Here is a 23,053-nt window from a genome sequence, read left to right on the forward strand (position 1 = left end):
CAGCTTCCTTTTTTGTGTTATATTCCTTTGTTAGACTATAAGCCTCTTGAGGTGAGGGACTGTCTTTCTTTTTTACTAGTATTTGTATCCCCCATGCTTAGTGCAATGTCTGGCACACAGTAAGTACTTAATAAATGCTTGTTGATTATTGCCTGACATACATACATCCCTGAGCCTTACTCAGGGTTCTTCCAATCAGGAAAGGGGTTGGGTAGGTAGGCTTGTGTGGTATATCAGAGCACCAGACTTAGGCTCAGGAGATAAGGGCTGAAATCTTACCTCAGGTACTTATTAGCAATCTCATCATGGGAAATTGATTTGAGCATTCAGAGATTCAATTTTCTCATCTGTAAAATGAGGATAATAATACTTTACTACCTCTCTCATGGGGCTGTTGTAAGGAAAGAGCTTTGCAAACCTTAAAAGTGAGCTCAGTGTTATTTTTGAGAGGGAGTACAGGATAATAAAAGCAATGCTGGCCTTAGAAACAGGAAAATAGTAATAATAATAATGATAATATATAACATTTATATAATGCTTTAAGGTTTGCAAAGCATTTTACAAACATTTTCTCATTTGATCTTTATAACAGCCCCCATTTTACAAATTGGGAAACTGAGACACCCAGTAGTTATTAGCCCAGAGAAGCATCTGAGGTCATATTTGAACTCATGTCTTCCTGACTGAACTACTCTATCCACTGCACCACTCAGGTGGAAGAGTGAGCTTTGAATATGGTCTCTGACATACACACTCAATTGGGTATGGAAATCTGTCTTACCCTACAGGAAAATGGGGGGGGCGGGAAGGGGACAAGAGAGCAGGGGGATGATACAGAAGAGGGTAAAGTGGGAAAGGGGGTAATCAGAAGCAAATACTTCTGAAGAGGGACAGGGTCAAAAGAAAGAATAGAATAAATGGGGGGGCGAGATAGGATTAAGGGAAATAGAGTTAGTTTTTCACAGCATGTCTACTATGGAAGAGTTTTGCACAACTGCACATGTATAACCTATATTGAGTTTGCCTTTTCAATGAGGGTGTGGGGGGGGAGGAAGGGAGAAGATTTGGAACCTAAAGTTTTAAAAACACATGTTTAAAAAAATGTTTTCACATGCAACTGGGAATTAAGAAATACAGGAAATGGGGTACAGAAATCTATCCTGTCCTACAGGAAAATAGAAGGGGAAGGGGATAAGAGAAGGGGGGAGAGATAGAAGGGAAGGCAGACTAGGGGAAGGGGTATTCAGAATGCATGCCATCTTGGGGTGGGGGGAGGGGCGAGATGGAGCAAAAATTTGAAACTCAAAATCTTGTGGAAGTGAATGTTGAAAACTAAAAATAAATAAATTTATTAATAAAAAAAGAATATGCTCTCTGAGATGTATTCATTTGTTTGAATTTGTTTGAATACAATTATATAAACCATTAAGATGGCATCTAGCCTTTCTAAGTATGTTTCATATACACACATATATATATACACACACACATATACATATATACACACATACACATATGTAGTCTATTACATTTACAAATGTTTCACATATATACATATATATATAGTCTGTCTATAAAGAGGGAATACTAATACCTTTAATATTTACTTCAAAGATTATTGAAGGCCATAGGATCATAGACGTAAAGCCTGAAGGGACCCCAGAGTGCATCAAGTCCAACCGTCTTATTTTACAGATGAGGAAACTGAGGCCAGCAGATTGTACCTCACCCACGGTCAAACAGGTAGCAAATGTCAGAAGTGGGATTTGAACCCAGATTTCTCTGACTCCAGAGCCAGTTTTCTTTCCATTGTACCATGTTTTCTCTCCTGACAAAGTATGGAAAGTTCTTGGCAAACGAAATGCTGTAAGTTAGCTACCATCCTCATCCTCATTCCTATGACAGTCCAAGATCTACGATGCTCAAGGCCCTGATGCTCCCTCTCCTGGGAAAGGGTCAAGAGGACCATACTGATCAAGGGGACCAGCTTCAGGTGACCGGGACTTAGGACCCAGTTTCTAGGACCTGAGTTTAAGAACCAGCCTTAGGGATGAGCATTAGAACCAGTTCTCAGGGACCCTGACTCAAGACAGCCTTAGAGATCAACAAGCATTTATTAAGCGCTTACTGTGTGCCAGGCACTGTACTAAGCACTGGGGATGCAAATAGAAGCAGAAAGACAGCCCCTGCCCTCAAGGAGCTTATATTCTAATAGGTGAAAACAACACAAAAAAAAAGGAAGTGGAAAAGGGAGTGTGTGTGTGTGCAGGGGATGCAGACGAAGATACCCACTCTTGGGACAGAAAATCAGCACAGCCAGCAAGGGAATGAAAGTTGACCAAACCTAAGCCTCTTTCCAAAATGGGAGCTGTAGAAGGAATTCACCAATTTATACCAGCGCTATAATGGAAAGAACGTAATGTTGTGGTTGGAAGATCTGGGTTCAAATCTCACTTCTTGGGGTAGCTAGGTGGTGCAGTGGATAGAGCACCGGCCCTAAAGTCAGGAAGACCTGAGCTCAAATCCGGCCTCAGACCAAACACTTGACACTTACTAGCTGGGTTTCCTTGGGCAAGTTACTTAACCCCAACTGCCTTAAAAAAGAAAAATCTTACTTCTTACACTTACTGCGTAACCTTGGAGAACTCCCTTTTCCTTTTCACTGGGCCTCATTTTCCTTCCCTGTAAAATCAGGGGTTTGGATTAGATGACCACTGAAACCCCTTCTAGCCTTTTTTTAAAAAATCTATTTATGTGTGTATATCCTGGACTTATCAAACACTGAATAAAATGGACATTTCTACATACATAGTAGAATAGAAAAATAGGATTGCAAATAAAGTTGTGTCTATCTGTTATGTATAGCTCATTTTTCTTTTCGGGAGGCAACTAGGGTAAAGTGACTTACTTAGGGCCACACAGCTAGTAAGTGTCTGAGGTTGGATTTGAACTCTGATCCTCCTCATTCCAGGGCTGGTGCTCTATCCGCTGTACCATGTAGCTGTCCCTCACTTTCCCTTTTTAAATGTAAAATAAATTTAACATGTAACTCTGAAAGCTGTCCTACTTATCTGTGATTCTTTCTGGCCTTCTTAAAAAGGAGGCATCAGTGACACTCATTTCTTTCTCTCTGTCTCTCTCTGTCTCTCTCCTTTATTTATTTATTTTTTTGCTATCTTATTTCCATACCCTCCCTTTTTCTCTCCCATTGGAAAAAGAAAAAGAAAAGGAAAAAGAAAGCCTTTGTAACAAGTACGCAGTCAACCAAAACATGTCCGTCTCACCGCTCATCTGGGGTTCATCACCCGCCCCTCAGTAGGTGAGCAGCGCGCTTCATCCTTGGTCTTCTGCAGTAGTTGGCCATTGCATTGATCGTAAGTCTCGGGACGGGGCTTGTCTTGGCAATGCTGTAGCTATTGCATAAAAAGTTGTCCTAGGTCTACTTCATTTTGACAGTTTATACAAGTCTTCTCAAGTATATCTGAAAGGGTTCATTTCTTATGGCAGAAGACTATTTGCTGCTACAAAGACAGCTCTTGGGGCAGCTAGGTGGTGCAATGGATAGAGCACCAGCCCTGGACTCAGGACCTGAGTTCAAATCTGGCCTCAGACACATAACACTTACTAGCTGTGTGACCCTGGGCAAGTCACTTAACCCCATTGCCTAAGCCAAAACAAAACAAAACAAACAAACCAGCTCTTACCAGTATTTTTATACATATGGGTCCTTTTCCTCTTTCTTTGATCTCTTTGAGTTGTATAGATGTCATAGTGGTATAGCTGGGTTAAAGGGTACACACAGTTTAGTGACACTGGGGACATAGTTCTCAATTGCTTTCCAGAATGTCACAACTCTATACCAAAGGGGCATTGGTGAATCAGTTTTCCCAGAGCTGGGGACCCAACTGTAGGCCTGAATTCTGGGACCAATCTCAGGCTCCCTCTCCCAACCTTGTGCAGCTTGACTGGCCCTGGGGAAGGGGGAAGAGTCTGCCCTAAGAGTGTGGTGGGTGACCCAGACTTTGCCACACCAGAGTGCTCCTCCACACGCCCCTGCTTTCTCTCCCTGCCCTTCGGAATGAGGAATGAGAGTAGTTGATAAGCTCTCTCCCCACCACTCATGGCAGGTGCCCTGTTTGGTCTTCGAATCCTCTTCCTGAGGGTCTGGCAGTCACAATCAGGACTGCCCAGAAGGAACTGGACTTTCCATTTCCTCTTTTCTACTCTCACTTCCAAGCAGACCGGAGGGTGTGGCGATATTCTTGAAACATTTCTGTTTTCGGTTTCTGGGTATTTGGGCACTTCAAGGAAGTGTGGAACGTGGACTTCTCCATGTGGGTTGGCGACCCAGGCTCCAAGGCCTCACCCACCTATTTCTGGCTGGCAGGGGTGGATGTTGGCGGATGGTGGACCTCCTGGGAGCAAGAAGTTCTAGGAAGTGAATTAAGCAGGAGTCATCAATGAAGACTAGGAGGACCAAGTCTATCAATTGTAAGGCACTGTACTAGGCCCTGCAGGGAGACACCCAGACCGAAAAAAAAAATCGTAAGAACAAGGAGGTGATGTGACTTCTCTCGTCAGCCCGTACCTGGAGTATTGTGCTCAGCTCTGGGCATCACATTTTAAAGGCTAATCCGGATGGTAAAGAGCATTGAGTTTACTCACTGAAGGAACTGATATGTTTAGTCTGGAGAAGACAGGATCAGGGGTAGGGGAGGATAAATGGAAGCCGATAAAACCTAAGCCTGGAGGGGGAGGGCGTGAGGGGGCTGGCTGGGTTAGAGGATACTGGAACTAAAACCTCCATATTTAATCAGTAGCCATTAGTTTTCATAATACATGGCGAAATTACTTCCTTTCTCACCTTCCCCCTCCATTCCCATTCCCTCCCTGCCCCCTTCTCCATTCAAGTGAAACATTCCCAGCTTTTTCAATCTCTTTGGAGGTTTTCTGTCCAACGAGATCTCCAGTGTGGCTAACGGAGGCCATCATGATGTAATCTGTGTGTGTGTCCCAGAGCTTCCTGCCTGGTGGACGGTTGAGGACAAGCCGTGCTCTTCCCAAAAGGTTCTGTGAGCCTTGGGTGCTCCCAGAGACAGTGTGGACTCAAACAATCTTAGAATTGGGAGGAGGTTCATATGGTACCTAGTCTAAAATGTACAGGGACCCCCGATACAACATTCCCAAAGAGTCACCCTGCCAAGTAATGAGGAGCTCAATCACCTCTCTTGATAGCCCATTTGTCTCTTCAGGACAATTTGCACTGGAAAGATTTTTATTCTGCTGTGCCTAAACATGTCTCTGTAATTTTGATCCCTTGTTTCTTCCTCTACCCACTGGGACAAGCAGAGAGCTGAGAAAACTGGTGTGATCTTTGTGGAGTGGAACCTCCCCACCCCAAACCACCACACCTGCCCCCACTTTCTAAGAATTCCCTCAACCGCTGCAAGTTGGCACCTTCTCTGCAACTTGTACTAGTAAGCAGTTAAGTTAAGTGACTTGTCCAGAGTCACGTAGGTAGTATGTATTGTGTGAGCTTAGGATGTCTAGAATACCAGCTACATGGTGGGAATTGGTGGGACCTGAACCCAGATCTTCCTGGCTCTGAGACCAGCTTAGTACCCACAAGGCCACACTTATCAATGTGATATTAGCCTGCATTAATAACAGAGTACTCCCTAATGCCTCAACTGCTAGGACCCTCCCTTTCTTCTATTTACAATATGGGACAGGACCTATGATTTCATTGCTATAGGGTTCTCCTAAGTGTGGACACTCCCCTTACCAATCCAGATTGGTATCTTCTCTGCACTATGGTCTTAGTATGTGTTAGGAGCCCTTCTTAAACCCGGGTTTCCCCAGCTCCCACACCAGCACTGTTCAGTGCCCTGGATCTCTCATGTATTCCACCTAAAACATGACCTATTATTCCAGGGGTGCCATTTTTGTTTAGGTCTGAGTTGAACTAGATGGCCTCTGAAATCCTGTATCTGGAAGTTCGGCCCCCTCTTGGCAGGATGTATTCTTGTGGACGACATACTCCCGACTGGAGATGACTGGGTGCGAGGACCCTCTTGCCCTGACCCATGTTGTGCTTCTTGCGCTCTGAATCAGCCTTTTTCCCTCCCACTTTTCTCCTCTTCCCCAAGAGGCCTAGAATTGGGAGACTGAAGGGTGTGTGGGGTCTTGCCTCCCGAAGGACCCCTACAATTCCCCAGGGGCAGACAATCTCCCCTTCAATGCCACAGATACCTTCTTTGGCCCAAAGAACCTGAAGGAGTCTCAGTGATGGTAACTGCTGTCTTAGTGGAAGGAGTAACAGGTTTGTAGCTGGAGAACTAGGGTCAAATCCCAGCTCTGGTTCATTGATGTTGGGGCCCCTTTCCCCTAGACACATCCATATACCATGCACCCATAGGCGCACAAGCATCACACCCACACCAAAATTAGCTTCCCCTGCAGAATTACACTCTTCCTGCCCCGCTCCCCCCTCTCAGCTTTTGGTCTGTAGGAAGAGTAGGTGACTTTTTATTTTTTTCTTCAAACTAAAGGACACTTTTTTTTTTTAAATGTGGGCCAGCCACATTCAGTCAATACCCTGAAGCTAATAGTCTGGAAAGTCAGCAAGAGTATTAGTGAGAGCATTTAATTTGGAGCCACGAGTTTGAATTCTGTCTGGCTCTGTGACCTCGGGCGAGTCACTTTTCTTTCCTGAGCCTGTTTCCTCTGCAAAGTGAGGAGAGGTGGTGGGGCTGGACTAGATGTTTCGTCTTCTAAGTTCCTTCCAGTTCTAAATCTATGATCTTTTATCTGGGAGGGAGAGGTTAAAGTATTTATACTGCGGGCAATTCCTGTCTACTTTGTGGAAAATCTAAAAACCTCACCCTGGGTGTCACTACTGCGGAGGACACCACCCTGGCCAGTGGACGAGAGGGCATGTCATCCCTGAAACAGGGATGGTCCCTGTATGGGGTTGAAGTCCTGTTTTTTGTATCCCAAACCCGTTTGGCAGTCTGGTGAAGTCCATGGACTGCTTCTCAGAATTCTTTTTTAATGCATAAAATACATGGGATCACAAAGGAAAATCATATTGGCAATTACTTTTTTTTAAAGTTCATGGACTCCAAGTTAAGAATCCCTATTTAGTGGGTACCGTCCATGATGAAGGGGCCTGTGTAGGGGGCCCAGCCCTGCTCTTGTGAGTTGGCATTCTTGGTGGGACCTTGGGAGCTGAACTCAGCTATCTGGACACTTTTAAAAGTGCTACACAAATACCAGTTATTGTAAGTGACAATCAAAGCTTGTCTTCCTAAGACCAGGATATTTTTCCTTCCCTGGGGTGGGCTGAGCCTTTCCATTGAGCCTATCATTCATCACAGTTTTCTTGCTGGCCAAGAGTATAACATGTGGCTGGGCTATGGGGACCCATGAAGGACTGTGCCGTATGCATTCACTGTGAACTTCTGACCAAAGATAGGTGAGCTCTACTGGGATGAGTTTGGCCTTCGAAGGTCAAAGGCCTCCCTTTCCTCTGCAGTGCAGGTCTCTCCCCCTGCCCCCACCCCCCCAAAAGCTCTGGCTGAGCATATCTGTCGATAAGCCATTAGCCTCAGGGTGAACCAGGCCTAAGCTAAGACACAGAAACACTCAACCATCTTTTCATCCAAAATCAATGTTGTATTTATCTTCATTGATCTACAAGGAAACAGAAAGTTTAAAATTACAGGGGGTTGTGGAAGGGAGGATGGGGATGGAGAATACAGCGTTGAGGAAAGAAAACAGCAGTGGATGGAAGAATTAACGAGGGTAAAGCACCCGGGATAGAGATATGTCTATATAAAACATGGGCATCGGAAAATAAACACATAAGGAGGGCGTACAGCAAGGAAAACATGGTGACATATATATATATATGTGTGTGTGTGTATATTTATATATATATGCACGAAAGTAAAACTGGAAACCAAAACCAAGTCATGCCACAGAGGCCAAGGCCAAAGGACCACACGGAAACAAACACCGGCTGATGGTCTTCATGTACTAGAGAGAATATATCAGAATTTCTTCTGTCTTCAATGAAAAAAAAAAAAAAAAAAATCAACCAGTAGACTTTTTTTTTTAAAGCACTCCTAAAATTCTACTTGTCTTGTTTACCGATTCCAGTAAGAACACTGCACAATTAGCATAAAGGTCCATAGAAAATAGTTTCTGCTAGCCCCGGAGACGGCCAGTCCCGTCCGCCTCCCTGCATGGTCAGTAAGGACACCCAAATCCCTACTTGGACTGTCTGTCTGCACCCCCTCCATCCTATCCTACCCCTTCCTGACCCATACCAGCCCATCGCTGTGTGGAGGAGAAGCAAAATCTTTCTCTTTTTCCAGGACGTGCCCTTTTCTGTCCTCTTTCTAAAGCTACAAGTTGGGTGGGTGTGGTATGGTGTCTGGATTTTGCTAACTGCCCCCTCCTGTTCCCCATCACCCAATGAAACCTGTCCTGGAGCTCTTGCATAGGTGAATATATCGATGCCACCTTTATTTTTAGAGACTGTTCCCCACTGACAGCAGAAGAGTTTTGTAACCATGTTATTAACAAATAACCAGAGTGGTTCTAGAAACCATTTGCTTTTCTTTTTTTTAAAAAGTCTACTTATGTTAAGAATTTAATGTTTTACATTTATATTAACAGGATATTTACAATTGTTTCCTTGGTTTTTTTTTTTTAAACAAGAAGTCAAAAAAATCCCTCTTAAATTTCTGCATAATATAATAAGGCAAAAAACAAACAGTTTTGTACATTATTATTATTAATAATTATTTTAATATATATCTGTAACTTCGGTTCCAAAGTACCAAGGGGAGGGAAGGACCAGGTGGTCTTGTCTGGGAGCCTCACAGTGCGCTGTATGAAATAACAGTTTTCTCCATAAATAAGACTTTAAGAAACCCTGGGAATAATCTCAGTAATAAGCTGAGGGCTTTAAACGGCAAATCGAACTAAGAACAAAAACAGCCAGTCTTTTTTTTTTTTTTTTTAAAGCGAGTCAAGAGCACAAAATTAAAAAAAAAATACAAATGCATTAAAAACGCTTCTCACATTTGGGAAAAAAAATGTACAAACGATTTTTTTTGTGTTTGTTTCTGAATAACCCATTTCTGTGCATGAACCCCAAATCACCAGAATCTGCTATATATTAAATTCCCCTGCTACACAATCTTTGTGTTGAAAAGTTTGTATAACCCCCAGGATTTATGGAACTGTGCTTAAAGTTCTACAAATTTACATTAAAAAAAAAAAAAAAAGTTTACAGCAGTGCATTTTGTAAAAGATTCTGTTTATGTACAGGAGTTTTAAAATTCTGGGTGGGGGAGGGGGACTACCGTGCCTCTACCTCTTTGGGGTTCCGAGAGGGGGAGTAGTCCCTGGCCTCAGAGTTTGTGAGGGGCGTAGTCCTGCGTGGGGAGGCTGGCCGGGTGCCACTGGCGGGCACCAAGGGGGGCGGGGCGCTCAGCGCCGCGGTAGGGGGGGTCCTGTTGAGGATCCCGTTGTGCAGGGCAGTGGCGGATGGGCTCAGTCTGGGGTAGTGCATCCCACTCAGGTGAGGCATGAAGGAGGGCACGTGGGCCAGGTGGCCGTCGATGGGCGGCGGGTGCAGGTGGTGCGCCCGGGCTCGCTCCAGCTCCTCGCGCAGCTGCAGTCGCTCGCGCTCCTGTTGTTCCCGCCGGGCCTCCAGCAGGCTCTCCGGGGTGTAGTCGTGGGGTTCCCGGTCCCGGTAGGGGCGCTCGTGGTCATAGAAGGTGGAGCCCGCCGGGATGCGATGCAAGGGGTCTGAGCGCAGCTGGAGGTCCATGCGGCGGTGCAGATCCAGGCTGCGGTAGGCGTCCCTCAGTGGGTCGCGGAGCGGATCCCAGGAGAAGCCTGGATGGGGGAGCCTCTCCCGCCCCGTCAGGGGGCTCATGCCCATGAGCGGGGTCATCACGCGGGAGCGGTCCAACACATTCACACTGCTGATGGGATGCACGCCCCCCATGGCCAGGGGCACTGACGTGGCCATCGAGTGGGTGAGGGGCAGCCCGTGCAGGGGGGCAGCTGCAGGAGGCTCCCGGGAGGGCTCAGATCCCACCACCAGCACCTCGCTATCCTCCTTGCGCTCTTCCTTGACCTTGACATCATTCTTAATCTTGGAAAGGTCGCTCAGCGGCTCTGGGTTCCGCTCCAGCTCCTTGGCGGTCACGAGGCCGCTCAGCTTGAGGCTCTCGCTGAGGCTGGGTTTGCTGTAGGGGGACACCGACTGGATGACGGGCTTGCCGCCGTCCTCAGGGGGCCGCTTCTCCAGGCTGGGGGCTTCCTTTATCGGGGAGCGACTCTCCTTCACCTTGTGCTCAGGCAGCGGGGCATCTCGGAGCCGGTCTGGCGGCTCCCTCTCGCCCAGGCCGGCTGGCCGTGAGGGGTCGATGGAGGTCTGGCTGTTGCTACGGATGAGGTTGCTGATCTGATGGGTCACAGGTGCAGACGCTGGGGACGACCGGTTAGAATGGCGGCTTTTGTCCATGATGTCCCTGGGGAAACAAACATCTCGCTGGGGGCCAGAAACAGGGCTACGCCTGTCCCCATCCGCACCCAGGAGTCAGGAGGACCCGAGTTCAAATCCCGCACACCCAGGCGTGCAGAAGAAACACGCTCCACGGGGCAGGCATGCTCTCGAAAATGCCTGAGTAAACTAAAGTCTATTTTAAAGCATGAAGAGCTCTCCTTATTTAAGGAGACCCTCCTTTGGCAACATAAACAATCATCTCCCGAGCTAATTCTTTTAAGTTCGGAATTTTGCATATCAACTTTTCTTAAGACAGGATTCGCCCGCGTCACCTTCCCTAAAATATCTCATTCCGAGGCTGGGGTCACAATAACAGGATTTTGGTGCTGGGAGGCAGTGGCTGTCTGGTTTTACTCATACTCCATAAGAACATACCCAACACACGGTTATTCAGCTGTGGTTTGGTCTGAAGACCTCTGAGGACTGGGGGTGGGAGAAGAGGGGGTCCAACCTCCTCCACTCCTGAGACAACCCACAACACCCTTGGCAAGCTCTAATGGTAAGGAATTCTTTTCTTATGTGAAACCTACATTCGCCTCCCCAACTTTTACTCAGGGCTCCGGCTCCTCCTTTTGTCCTCTGGGGCCATAAAGGGCAAGCCAGATCTCTCCTCCCAAGATAACCCTTCAAAGATATCTATCGTGACCCTTGTCCCCTTCCCAAGTCTCAGGTGGAATCACAGAAATAAAGAACAGAGGCAGCTAGGTGGTGCAGTGGATAGAGCACCAGCCCTGGAGTCAGGAGGACCTGAGTTCAAATACGGCCTCAGACATCTAACACTCAATAGCTGTATGACTGGGCGAGTCACTTAACTCCAATTGTCTCACCAAAAAATAAAAAAAATAAAGAAATAAAGAACAGATCTGGGTGGTCCCTTGAAGGTCTGACATTAACTAGGTGATAAAATGGTTAGAGTACTAGGCCTGGAGTGAGGAAGACCTGAATTCAAATCTAGCCTCAGTCACTTCCTAGCTCTGTAAACCTGGGGCAAGGCACTAAACCTCTCTGCCTCAGTTTCCCCAAATGTAAAACAGGGACCACAATACCGCCTACCTTCCAGGTTTGTTGTGAGGATGAAGTGAGAACACGTCTGCTAAGTGTTTAGCACAGTGCAGGGCATGTATTAGGCACTTATTAAATGTTTATTCCCGGGCAGCTAGGTGGTGCAGTGGATAGAGCACCGGCCCTGAAGTCAGGAGGACCTGAGTTCAAATCCAGCCTCAGACCAAACACTTAGCACTTACTAGCTGTGTGACCCTGGGCAAGTCACTTAACCCCAATTGCCTAAAAAAATAAAATAAAATAAAAATAAATGTTTATTCCCATTCCTTCCCCTTCTGACCTTTTCCTCTATCACATTAGAGAGGAGAGACAGTGGGCCGACACTGACCACACGGGACCCAGATCTCAGGCCCCACATCTTGCTCTACATTGCCTTCCTGTTTACTACCGGATGTCGGTCTATTCTCTCTGTTGACAGGGGCCTTACGGACTTGCCCATCAAGCGAGCCACGTTCACTGAACCTGCCTTGGTCGGGCAGCCCTTGGGGAAGGAAGGGTCACAAGATTACGGAGCTCGGATTTCACAGATGAGGCCCAGAGTCTCCAAGGTGGTAAGTAGCCAAGACGGGATTTGAACCCTACTCAGCAAGTGTTTGAGGTGGGATTCACTGGGTCCTCTTGCCTCCCAGCCTAGCACTCGCCGTCTCTCCCAGGCCACACCTTTTCTCTTATTCTTCCTAAGGCACCAACAACCAAACCCCAAACTTTTCTCAGGCCCCCCTTTGCCTTGATCTCTAGCACCGGACTTTCTGATCTTTAAATCCTGCTCCCCCCTTCTGCTAAGTGCCCAGAGCAGCGACCTAAACAGTGTTTTCTGAACAACTGATTTTCTCTCGGCCCCTCTGATAGCAGGCATGCTGTCCTTGTTTTCTTCCTGTCTCTCTTACCGCTTTTAATTTAATCGCCTACTTTTCCTTTTTCTATCTAACTGCAGATGTTTGCCAAGGTTCTTTCCTCGGTATTCTATTTCCTTATATAATGGTTAGAGCTGGGAGAACTATCCGCCAACCCCACCTGAATTCTGGGTCCAGACACATGCTCTTAGAAGCCGAGGTAACTCCTGTCATGGAAAAGCCCTCCATCGAGGTTATGTGACCTGGCCCTTGGCCACAAACCCTAGTCTTCCTGATCTCGAGGCTCTCTATCCACTGTGGCCCTCTGCTTCTAAGAAGGAACCATCCATTCTGACTCCACCTTCTTTCTCAGGGACCTCATTCACTCCCAGGGGTCTGACTGTGACCCCTCTACAAAGAACTCCCGATTCTGCAATCCCAGCTCTGACCTCTCTCAAACCCTTTGGATCCCTCCTGGGCATCTCAAAATTGACTTGTCTCAAATGAAATTAATGCCCCAGAACCGACCCCTTCTCCCAGCTTCCTTCCGTCTGCTGCCGCAGGAATGGGCTCTGTCACCAAGGCCTGAAAGTCCCCTTTCATCCTTCTCTTTCCCTCCACAAACGTCCCACCCATCCCATCTCCAACCAGGGGTCTTTCTCCCTCGCCTTCCTTTCTATTCTCACCTCTATCCCCTGCCTCCAGGTCCTTGTCTCCAACCCACCCTTCCAAATGGCGGCCGATCTAACCTCCCTCATGCAGAGGGCTGCTTCCACTGCTCTTCCTCTGGTTCCAACATTCCGTGGCTCCACAGTGCCTGTCAGATGGAATCTGGAACCATTCCCACCTTGCCCATGCCTCCCAGAATCTGCTTCCTCAGAAACTTTGCTCATACATGACCTATCTCCTCAGCTTTTCCTAATGGCTCCCTCCTCTCACCTCAATTTACCACGTACAAAATATGTCCTGTCTTATTTGGATACATGTTGTGTTCTAATAGAATGGAAGTCCCTTAAGGGCAGGGACCATTTCACTTCTGCCTCTGTATTCCCAGCTCTCTGTGCACAGTAGGCGCCTAATAAATGCTTGCTGATCCACTGACTGATCTCTAAACTCTCCATTTTGACATTCAAGGCCCACAAAGCCAGCTCTCTTGTGACCCTATTCGAGCTTCTCTCCTATGGAATCCTCCAAAGCTCCCCCACCCTGCACCAATGAGGCCAACTGCCTCACTTTTTATCTGCACAGACCAGCCTTCATCATTGCCTTTTTCATGTTATCTGCCCCTCGTGGAATGCTCTTTTTATCTCCAAATATCATCCTGGAGGAACAGCTCAAGCCCTGCCTCTTCCATGAAGTCCTCCCTGGTCAGCCCAACCAGGCTCTTGCCTTTCTCTAATCTTGAAGAATCTCCAAGTGGGGAGGGACCCTAGAGGCTACTGAACAAGAATTGTGCCCCCCTCCCCCGACTAACATTCCCAACAAGGGGGCCTCCGGCCTCTGCCTGAAGCCTTCCAATGAAAAGGAACCTGCAATCTTCTAAAGTGGCCCAGCCTCCTTTTCAGACAGCTCTCACGGTTAGAAGCTTTTCCTTCTGTTGGACGGAAATAGACCATTCTGATGCTTCTGCAGTTTTCTGACCCTGCTTTCTGGGGCCAAGCTGAATCCCTCTTCCATAGGATAGCTCTACAAACAAATTTTGCACAGCGAGGCCACCAGCCCCTCCCTGCCCTTCAGATGCTCTTGGTGGACAGAGCACTGGAAGACGGTACATTTAAATACCATCTCAACTGCTTCCCCCCTCCCTGTGTGACCACGCACAAGTCACTTTATCTTCGGGTTTCAGTTTCCTCAAGTATAAAATGAGAGATCTGGCCTTAAAGGACCTCTAAGGGCTTTGGAGCTAAAGTTTCAGACTTCTCTGCCCTCTGCTCTAAAATGCTAGCCAAGAGCTGGGCACCAGCATGGTTGAAGCTGGGAAATGATCTTTTTTTTCTCAAGGGGTAAATCAGACAACTGGTGGCTTCCATCAATACCCAAGCACTCCAGGGCTTGCCTAGGAATGGGGATGGGCAGGGGGTCATAGGGCAATCAGATTTATTTCTCTTTCTGTATATCTGACAATCCTGTGAACCTTCCCACCCCAGCCCCCAACAGAATACCAAATGAGAGCTTTGGCAGGTGTGTGGGCTGCCCTAGAGGAAGTATGGCTGTTTCCACAGTCCAAAAGGCATCAGTGCAGGGAGAGAGGTCACTGGCCCCCAAAGGGATGCCAGGAAAGGGGCTAGGCTAGCCTCAGAAGGGACATATCTTATTCACCCTGGCATGACTGGGTGGGCACAGCTGCCTGTCTATGCTAGGCAGTGGGCTGGATTTGAATTTGGTTTTCTCACTGTGGCTATGGACTAGTCACAGTTTCTCAGAGCCTCATTTTCCACATCTATAAAATGAGGATAATAATGAGCTAAGTCCTCCTACCTCTCAGCTTTTTGTGAAGTTCAAATGAGTATCTCTGAGCCTCACCTTCCTCAGGGAATAACAGTGAGTTAAGTCCTCATACCTCCCAGCTTTTTGTGAGGTTCAAATATCTGCACAGAGCTTTGCAGACCTTAAAGTATCCTATAAATTGCAGCTATTATTCAAATGGAGGCAAAGGACTCCTGGGATGGGTTAGTCTAGGCTACTGAGGGACTCATTCTTGGCCTAGGGTGCCCTCGGTTCATACCTCCTCACTGGAGACATAAACGTGTGTCATTTTCTGCCCAACTGAATATAAGCTTGTTAGGGGCAGGGATTGCTTTATTTTCGTCACTGTACCCCCAGAGACTAAGACACACTCTGCTCAGGTCTGCCTGGGGTAACTGAGAGTCACGGGACACTTGGGGGAGGGACGAGTCCACCATGCCAGCAGGGCAGGGGCCACTCACCGATCTCGCTCCTCTTTGCCTTTCTCGGGGTCACGGTCTCGGTCGTGGTTGCTCAGGGATGAGCTTCGCTCTGGGTCTCCGGGCTTGGGCCACTGCGGAGGCGTTGGGAAGGAGGGTGGCGTGCGGTGTAGCCGGTTCCAGGGCTCGTGGGGATGGTTAAAGTTCTGCAGGGTCGGGGTTTCCTTATGAGCAAAGATGCTGTTGTGAGCTGCATGGGAGAAGAGCCACAGTATCAGTCAATGAGGCCCTTAGACAGGAGAGATGATGCACGCCAACATGGAGGTGGTAGAAGAGGCAACCAGAACCCAGGAAAAGGCCTGGCTCCTTTCCTCTCTCTTCTCCACCCCAAAGATCACAGAATGGAAGAGCTTCCCTAGGAAGGGTCTGATGCTCATAGGAAGTAAGTGATAAATCAATCCGTGCCTCAGTTTCCCAGTCTATGACAGTGATGGACTAGAAGGACCCCTCAGATCCCTTCTGGCTCCAAATTCTATGATTCTAAGACTCGCCCTGGGTCACACGGCTAGTAAATGCTGGGATCTGAATCCTTGAACTGTAGATTTGGGCAGAGAGAAGGGCCCTAAGGGGCCCTCTAGCTCAACACAACCTTGAAAGACAATGGGCTATGGTGGAAATAGCACATCTGGAGTCAAGAGGACCGGGGGTCAAACCCCACCCCTGTCCCTATGGGACTCTGTATATCAATTAACTTTAGTTCACCAGGTCTCAGTTTTCTCATCTACAAAGTGGGAGGGTAGCACTACAGTGCCTCTGAGGTCCCTTCCATCTCCAAATTAAGGACTTTTGAGAGCTCTGAGGCCCCCCTCCAAGGAGGGGGATCCCCCCCCAAGACAGCTGACCCACTTTGGGGGCAGCTCAAACTGCCAGGAATTTCGGCTGACATCCACTGGCCCCATTGTAGCTTCTCCATATCATCCTTAGCCCTGTTCCACGTCTCCCGTAGTAGACTGTGATTATGCTCCCTGACGACAGGGACCGGGTTTTTTTCTTAAAACGAGGTAACGTAAGTAAAGCACTTTGCACACCTTTGAGCATTCAACGATAAATGCTATCACTCCACTGCCTATTATTATCCTCTCCTGTGCCTGGCATGTAGCCAGTGCTTAATGATAGGGCCTGGCTCCCTCTCTCGGGCCCACACTCACCCAGTGCGTGGCTGCCCAGGCCTCCAAAGGCGTTGCTCCCCAGGTTGCCGAGGCCGCTGAAGGTGCTGGACCTGCTGAAGGGATCTGCAAAGGAAAAGGTGAGGGTTCAGGATCTGTCCGCATGGTCTAGCTTGGAGCCTGCCTGCTCAGTCACTGCCTCACCACCCCTACCCCCACGCTCTGCATCCGCTCCAGCAGGGCCAGGGCCTGGGGCTCTAAGGAAAGGAGCTCCTGGAGTCATCCCTGTTCCCTGCGTCATTGGGGGGCATCCTTAGGAGATCACCAGTCACCACGTGGGGGCCGACAGAGTTATCTCATCTTCAGCACCTAGGACAGTGCTGGGCACACAGCAGATGCTTAATAAACACCTCGAGGGCAGGGACTATTTCACTTTTGTATGCCCAGTGCACAGCACATAGTAGGGCCTCAGTAAATGCTTGCTGGTGGGTAGCTACTTTCAGCACAGACTTCTCTGGCAGGACCATCGGCCTCTTTCTCTCCTAACTCCCCCTGGCTCATTTGGACCCGTCCTCATCTTACCTTAAAGTTCTCCTCCCCAGGCCATGTATGCTGCTGCTTACGTGCCACTCACTCACCTGTCAGGTGGCTGGTGGGCAGGAAGCTGCTGTGATGGGGGGAGGGGCCGAATGGGGCAGTGGCTGCGTGGGCAGCACCTGGGGAAGGAAGAGGAAGAGGGTTCCGATCAGAGGCTGGTGGTCACCAAAGGAGATCCCGCAGGAACTGAGGAGCGGCGAGCTCAAGTGGCAAGGACAAGGTCTTCTCGTCCAACCTCCTGCTTTCACAAGGGAGGAAACTTAGGCCCAGTGAGGGCAGAGGATCCTATGCTGCCAGCTATTATTCTTCTGTCTCCAGGGCTCTATGGACTCCTGCATCGACTGAGCAGCAGATGAGATAACAGCTGTAATGTGCTTAGTACACTGCCTGGCACACAGTAGGTGCTTACAGGGATCCCTTTTCTTGCTATTGCACAAGTTGGGGAAGGATCACACTGGGAGATGGGGGCAACATAAAAATGAAACATCTACACAATTTTGTTAAAAATAAATAACACCCCCCCCAACCATCCCTCTTTTAATTTGGCCCAAGGTAGCTTCCCTGGTGGCTACATCACACTGTAGACTCACACTGCACCGGCAGTAAACTAACACCCCCATTTCTTTTTCAGATGAGCCACCATTTAGACATGACAACCCAAGTGAAAGACTTTACATTTAGTCCTACTGAATTTTTAAAAAAAGAAAGACCGATTTCACATTTAGCCTTACTAAGTTTTGGGGCAACTAGGTGGCTCAGTGGATAAGAGTACCAGGCTGGAGGCAGGAAGACCTGAGTTCAAATCTAGCCTCAGACACTTACTACTGTGACCTTGGGCAAGTCACTTAAACTTGCTTGCCTCAGTTTCTCCACCTGTAAAATGAGGGTTAATAATGGCACCTAGCTCCCTGGGTTGCTGTGAAGATCAAAAAATCCTGGTATGGCCTGTTCTTAATGAAGTCATATGGACTTTCTGTGACCACTGCTTCCCTTTTCTGGATGCCCACTAATCATCCTTTTAATAATATATGGCATTGAGGTAAAGCTCGCTGGTCCATGGTTTGGAGATTTCATTTTTTTCCCTTTTCTCTAGTCCTCAAGCACCCCTGCCATCCTCCATGGTCTTTCAAAAATGACTAACAGCAACTCAGTCATCAAGTCCACTTTTCTTCCAATACTGTGTGCAACGGTACCCCATATGGGCCTGGTGACATCCACCCAAGGATAGTTATTAGCTAAATGGGCTCTTGATATTTCTCTACTTATCTTGGGTATTAGTCATTGGGGGGTGGGGTGAGGGGCAGGGGCTTCCATCTTTTTCAGGCCCAAACTCTAATCCTTGCCAGAGAAGACAGGGGCAGAGTAATAAGAGTTGAACCGTTCTACCTAGACATTTCTCTGCTGTCAGTCATCTTTTCCCTATCCACCTTGGGCAATGGGGTTTACCCTTCTTAGGATCAGGGACCCCCTCCCCCAACACACACACACACACACACACACACACACACACACACACACACACACACACACACACACACGCCCCAGATGCAGCCACCATGACAATTTCTTCTGCTCCTCTACAGCTCAAGATTTGCGTGCTGGCTGCTCCTGACAATATTTCTCCCAGATTTAGTGCCCCCACCCCCAGAGCCTGTGCTGGTACACACATACAAACCCCAGACTATCAGCGTTTGCCTGCACTTGGCCAAGAACAGCTCACAGTTCTATGGCACTTCAAAAGTAACCAAAGGCTTTCTTCTGGGACATAAGCAAGGTTAAGTGTTATTCTCATTTTATAGATAAGGAAACCGAGGCTCACAGGAAGTGTCACATTGCTTGACTTCTTGGTAACCTCAGCCTCAGAGCCTCAGTCTCCCCATCTGTAAAATGAGGGGGCTGGATTAGAATCATCTCTCAGGCCCTTTCTAACTTGGAATCCTCTGATCCTACAATTTGTCCATAGTCATATGTTAATAATAAATAATAACAGCTAGTATTTATATAGTCTTACTATGGGCCAGGCGCTGTGCTAAGTGCTTTACAAATGTATCATTTGATCCTTACAACGACCCTGGGGGACAGGTGCTACTATAACCCCCATTTTACAGTAGAGGAAACTGAGGCAAACAGAGGTTAAGTGACTCGCCCAAGGTCACACAGCTAGTAAGTGTCTGAGGTCACTCTGAACTCACATCCACCTGACTCCAGGCTTAGCGCTCTATCCCTCTGGCTACCTGGGCTCAGTGAAGCTTCGCTCATAGACTTGAATCTTGGCTAGAATCACTGAACTGTACATCTGGAGAGCAGGGACCTGAGAAGGCTTCCCGTCTCACCTGTATCTGGTCACAGCTTCCCTCGATCACGTCCCTGAGTAGACCCCAGTGAGGAAGGCCTGACTCTCTTCCACTCTGGGACGGTTCTATGTGCCCCTTCCTTGTCACTTGTCCTCACTGGTGCTGGCTTTCTCCTCTATGCGGCCTATGACCCCTGGGACAGGACCCTGACCTTGTTCGATCTCTGCTGGCATGCTGGTCTCACAGCCTCTAATATCATTCCCATAGCCCCGGCCTCCTTCGAGCCTTCTTTCCCTTCAGGAGGGACCTGGGGACCAACCTTCCAGTTTCCTCCTGGCTGCTCTGGGCCCTGGCTTCTCCCCCTCAGCCTCCCTGTTTCTCTGCAGGCTCAGGCTAGGAGCTGATTCGGCTGAACGTTGGTTTGTTTGTTTGCATGCGAGGTGCCCTCCTGCCCTTTGAGTCTGGCCCTGCTGGCCCCCCTGCCTTCAGCCAGACTGTCCAGGCAAGGCACCAGCTAAAAGGCTTGGCTGCTTCAGGAGTTCAGCGCTGACCCCCTGCTGAGTGAAATGAAGTGATCTCAGCAGCTCCCTTGGCCAGCTCTGCAGCTGGCACCAAGCCGTTTGACCTCTTGGCTCCTTCCGCCTCCAGCTGGGCTCTGGCGGCTGGCCCAAGGACGCACCGCTCCCTCCTGCCTCCATTGGTGCCTCGGTGCAGTTCCTACACAAATCCTGGGCTTAGAGAAACCTTTGGGCAAGGGATCAAGTCCGGCCTCCCTCCCCATCCCCCGACAGTGTGCTGAAGCTAACAGCATCCAATCAGGCTAAATGCACAGGCCCCCATCCAGGAGGCTCATGGTCACAGAGACAGCCAAAGAACAAGACTGCCCATTCTTGGAATGACCCATGCTTCCAACAAACAGCCTCCATGGTCAGCGGGGCAGTTCTCATGTGGCCTTACTCCTGGCCCCTTCCATCACTCGTATGCCAATTTCAACCTTCCTACGTGGCGTAGCAGACTCCAAACAACCATGAAAGACACACATTTTCCTGAGATTTCCACCAAGACTTTTTAACAGGGAGGGGGCTGAATGAGAGCAAACACAGGTCTTTCTTGGCTGGAGGGACCCACAGCCGCTGTACTGAGCCCTCCATCTGGGTCAAAAAGCAACAGAGGAAACCTGGGCTTTCCTTGGTCTGGGCTAAACATAGGCAATGGGAACAGCAGACAGACAGACAAGACACACACACACAGAGCCCCTGCTGGGGTCTCTTACCTGTGGTTGAGAAAAGTGGCCTGGCCAGGTCCTGGGGATAATGGAACCCAGGAAACACCCCAGGTGCAGGTGGCCGGCTAAAGAGGTCCAGTTTGCCACCAATTTCCAGCTTGTGGGGGTCCAGGTGCATCTGCTGCAAAGACACAGAGGATAGCCGTTGGATGGGATGGTCTTTGGGCAAAGTCCCTGCAGGGTCTTTGCTCTGCTCCCCTAGGCCGGTAAGGTTACGTAACCAGAGAGAGATGCACTTGGTTGGTCAGTCAGTCAGTCAGTCAGTCAGTCAACAAACATTTTAATTAAGTAGACAAGTGTCTGGGAACACACAGAAAAAGCCAAAACAGACCCTGTCCCCAAGGAGCGCAGAGCCTGATTGGGGAGACAACATGTAGATAGGTAGTGAGCCGAGAAGGGAGGGTGTTAGCAGCTGGTGGGGGGAGGTCAGAGAAGGCTTCTTATAGAAGGCGGGATTTCAGGGCATTCCAGATGTGCTAGGCACAGAAAGGAGAGAATGGGTATCATACCTGAAGAACTGCAAGGAGACAGCAGATGGAGGGAGGCTGAGAATTCAAGGACGACACTGTGTGTGTGTGTGTGTCTGTGTGACACCCACCCACCACAGCCACATCCCAGGTCAGCTAGCCTCAGGGTCTCCGGCCTCAAACCAGATATTCATATCCCACCATGAGGCGCGGGCTGACAGACAAACCCTAACCTTTCTACGCAGTGCCTCATTTCCCCACCACCAGCTTCGCTTCCTTCTCTCATTGGGACAAAAAGAAACAGACCTAAGTTGCCTTTCTTCCCCCGTGGCACCTCCCAAACCCTTTCTGAAAGGAGTCAGTCATTCCTTCCCTGTCACCTGGTCCATCTGTCCCCCTCTGTCTACACTGGCCTCCAGGATCTGCCCCCTTTCTACTGTACTCTCTACTGCCTAAGAGTCCCCCGTCTGGAGCCGGAAAGGCCCTTAGAGGCCAACTGAGTCCAAACCCCTCCTTGTACAAAGGAGGAAATAGAGACTCACGGATCCAGAGTCAGAAGGAACCTCGTATTTCCAAGGGTTGAAAGTCAAACTCTCTCATTTTAGATGGTGAAGTCGAGGCCGAAAGGTTCACGAGATAAGATCCTAAAATCACAGACTTGTAGGTGAAAGTCATTTTACAGATCAATAAACTGAGGCCCAAGGGAGGTCAGGTGGTTTGCCCCAAGTCACCATGCTTCAGAGGGATGCCTCCTCTTTTCTGAGGTCTCGTAGGAAGCCAATAGTTGCGCTGGGATCTCCACCCAGGTCCCTTGTCTCGAAATGTAGGGTCCTTTCCATTCTACGTGGGGTGCTCGAGTCACCCACATCAGCTGTCTGCCCTCAGTCTGGCCCTCCCTGCTGCTCTCCCTTCCCTTTCAGCCTCTCTGGAGAAGCTGCTCCAAACCCCCCCTTGCTCTCAATGAAGGATGTAAGGAAGGGGGAAAAAGGAGTATTGGATATTGCTTCTGAGGTGACGAGAAGTCGGTGTGTACCAGATTGCACTTCCTTCTTTCCCACAGATGGGATGTTTCCCTCTCCTGAAAGGTCAACCTTTCCATGGGTGGCCTTCAGACCGCCACCCCATCCTGTCTCCTCCAGGACTGTGCTTTATTAACCATCCCTGCTCTGAAAACAGATCTCTAACATTGCCCATCTCTCCCCCTCTATCCACTGCACCACCTTGCTGTTTGGCAATGTTTCTTGAAACAACCATCTATCTTTTTTGCCTCCACTTTCTCCTCCCCGGTGTCCTCGTCTTTTAACACCTAGAATCTCTCCTTATCACTCTAATGAAGCTGCTTTCTCCGATGTCGGCAGTAAATGGTCTTGTAATCAAGAAACTCAGAGGCCTTTCCTCCATCCTCCTCCTCCTCTTCTCCATCTCCCCTCCCTTGGGTCCCAGGACCCACCCTCAAAGATTCAGCTGTCCCTACGCTCCGTACCATCCACGCCGTACAGATCTTGTACATACACTGGTGTGAGTATTTGTCTCCCCCATTACAGTGTGAGCTCCTTGAGGGCAGAGACCGGTCTTGCCTTTTTTCTGTATTCTCAGTGCTGAGGACAATGCCTAGTGCATGGTGAGCCACTAGCTTCAGAAAGCTTGGGAAGTGACTGATACCTCCTGAAATCCCACATTCCCAAAGCCGGGCCACGCGGATTTCTATTAATGGTGCCACAGTGGACGTATTGTGCTCGAGGCGTCTATGGGAGATCCAGTTCGGAGCAGATGGGGATGGTCTGAGGAGGCCTCTGAAACCTCAGGGTCATCTTGGTCTCTCCCCTCTCTCTTCACCTCCTCAGGCTTAACAGGCTGCCCAAGTCCCGTCGAC

The 23,053-nt window shown here is 48.8% G+C and overlaps 1 protein-coding gene across 1 annotated transcript in view; it reads right to left on the bottom strand.

The window, feature by feature from the left end:
• Positions 1-7,656: 7,656 nt before the first annotated feature.
• The window catches only part of FBRSL1 (fibrosin like 1), a 317,105-nt gene continuing 301,708 nt past the window's right edge, over positions 7,657-23,053 (bottom strand). Inside the window, 5 exon segments of the mRNA XM_027844057.1 lie at positions 7,657-10,556; positions 15,414-15,621; positions 16,580-16,663; positions 17,176-17,253; positions 20,702-20,834. Of these exon segments, the coding sequence (XP_027699858.1) occupies positions 9,374-10,556; positions 15,414-15,621; positions 16,580-16,663; positions 17,176-17,253; positions 20,702-20,834 (1,686 nt within the window). The 3' untranslated portion in view covers positions 7,657-9,373.

The sequence above is a fragment of the Vombatus ursinus genome, unplaced genomic scaffold (genome assembly GCF_900497805.2).
Source record: "Vombatus ursinus unplaced genomic scaffold, bare-nosed wombat genome assembly UNPS02014935.1, whole genome shotgun sequence".
Lineage (NCBI taxonomy): Eukaryota > Metazoa > Chordata > Mammalia > Diprotodontia > Vombatidae > Vombatus > Vombatus ursinus.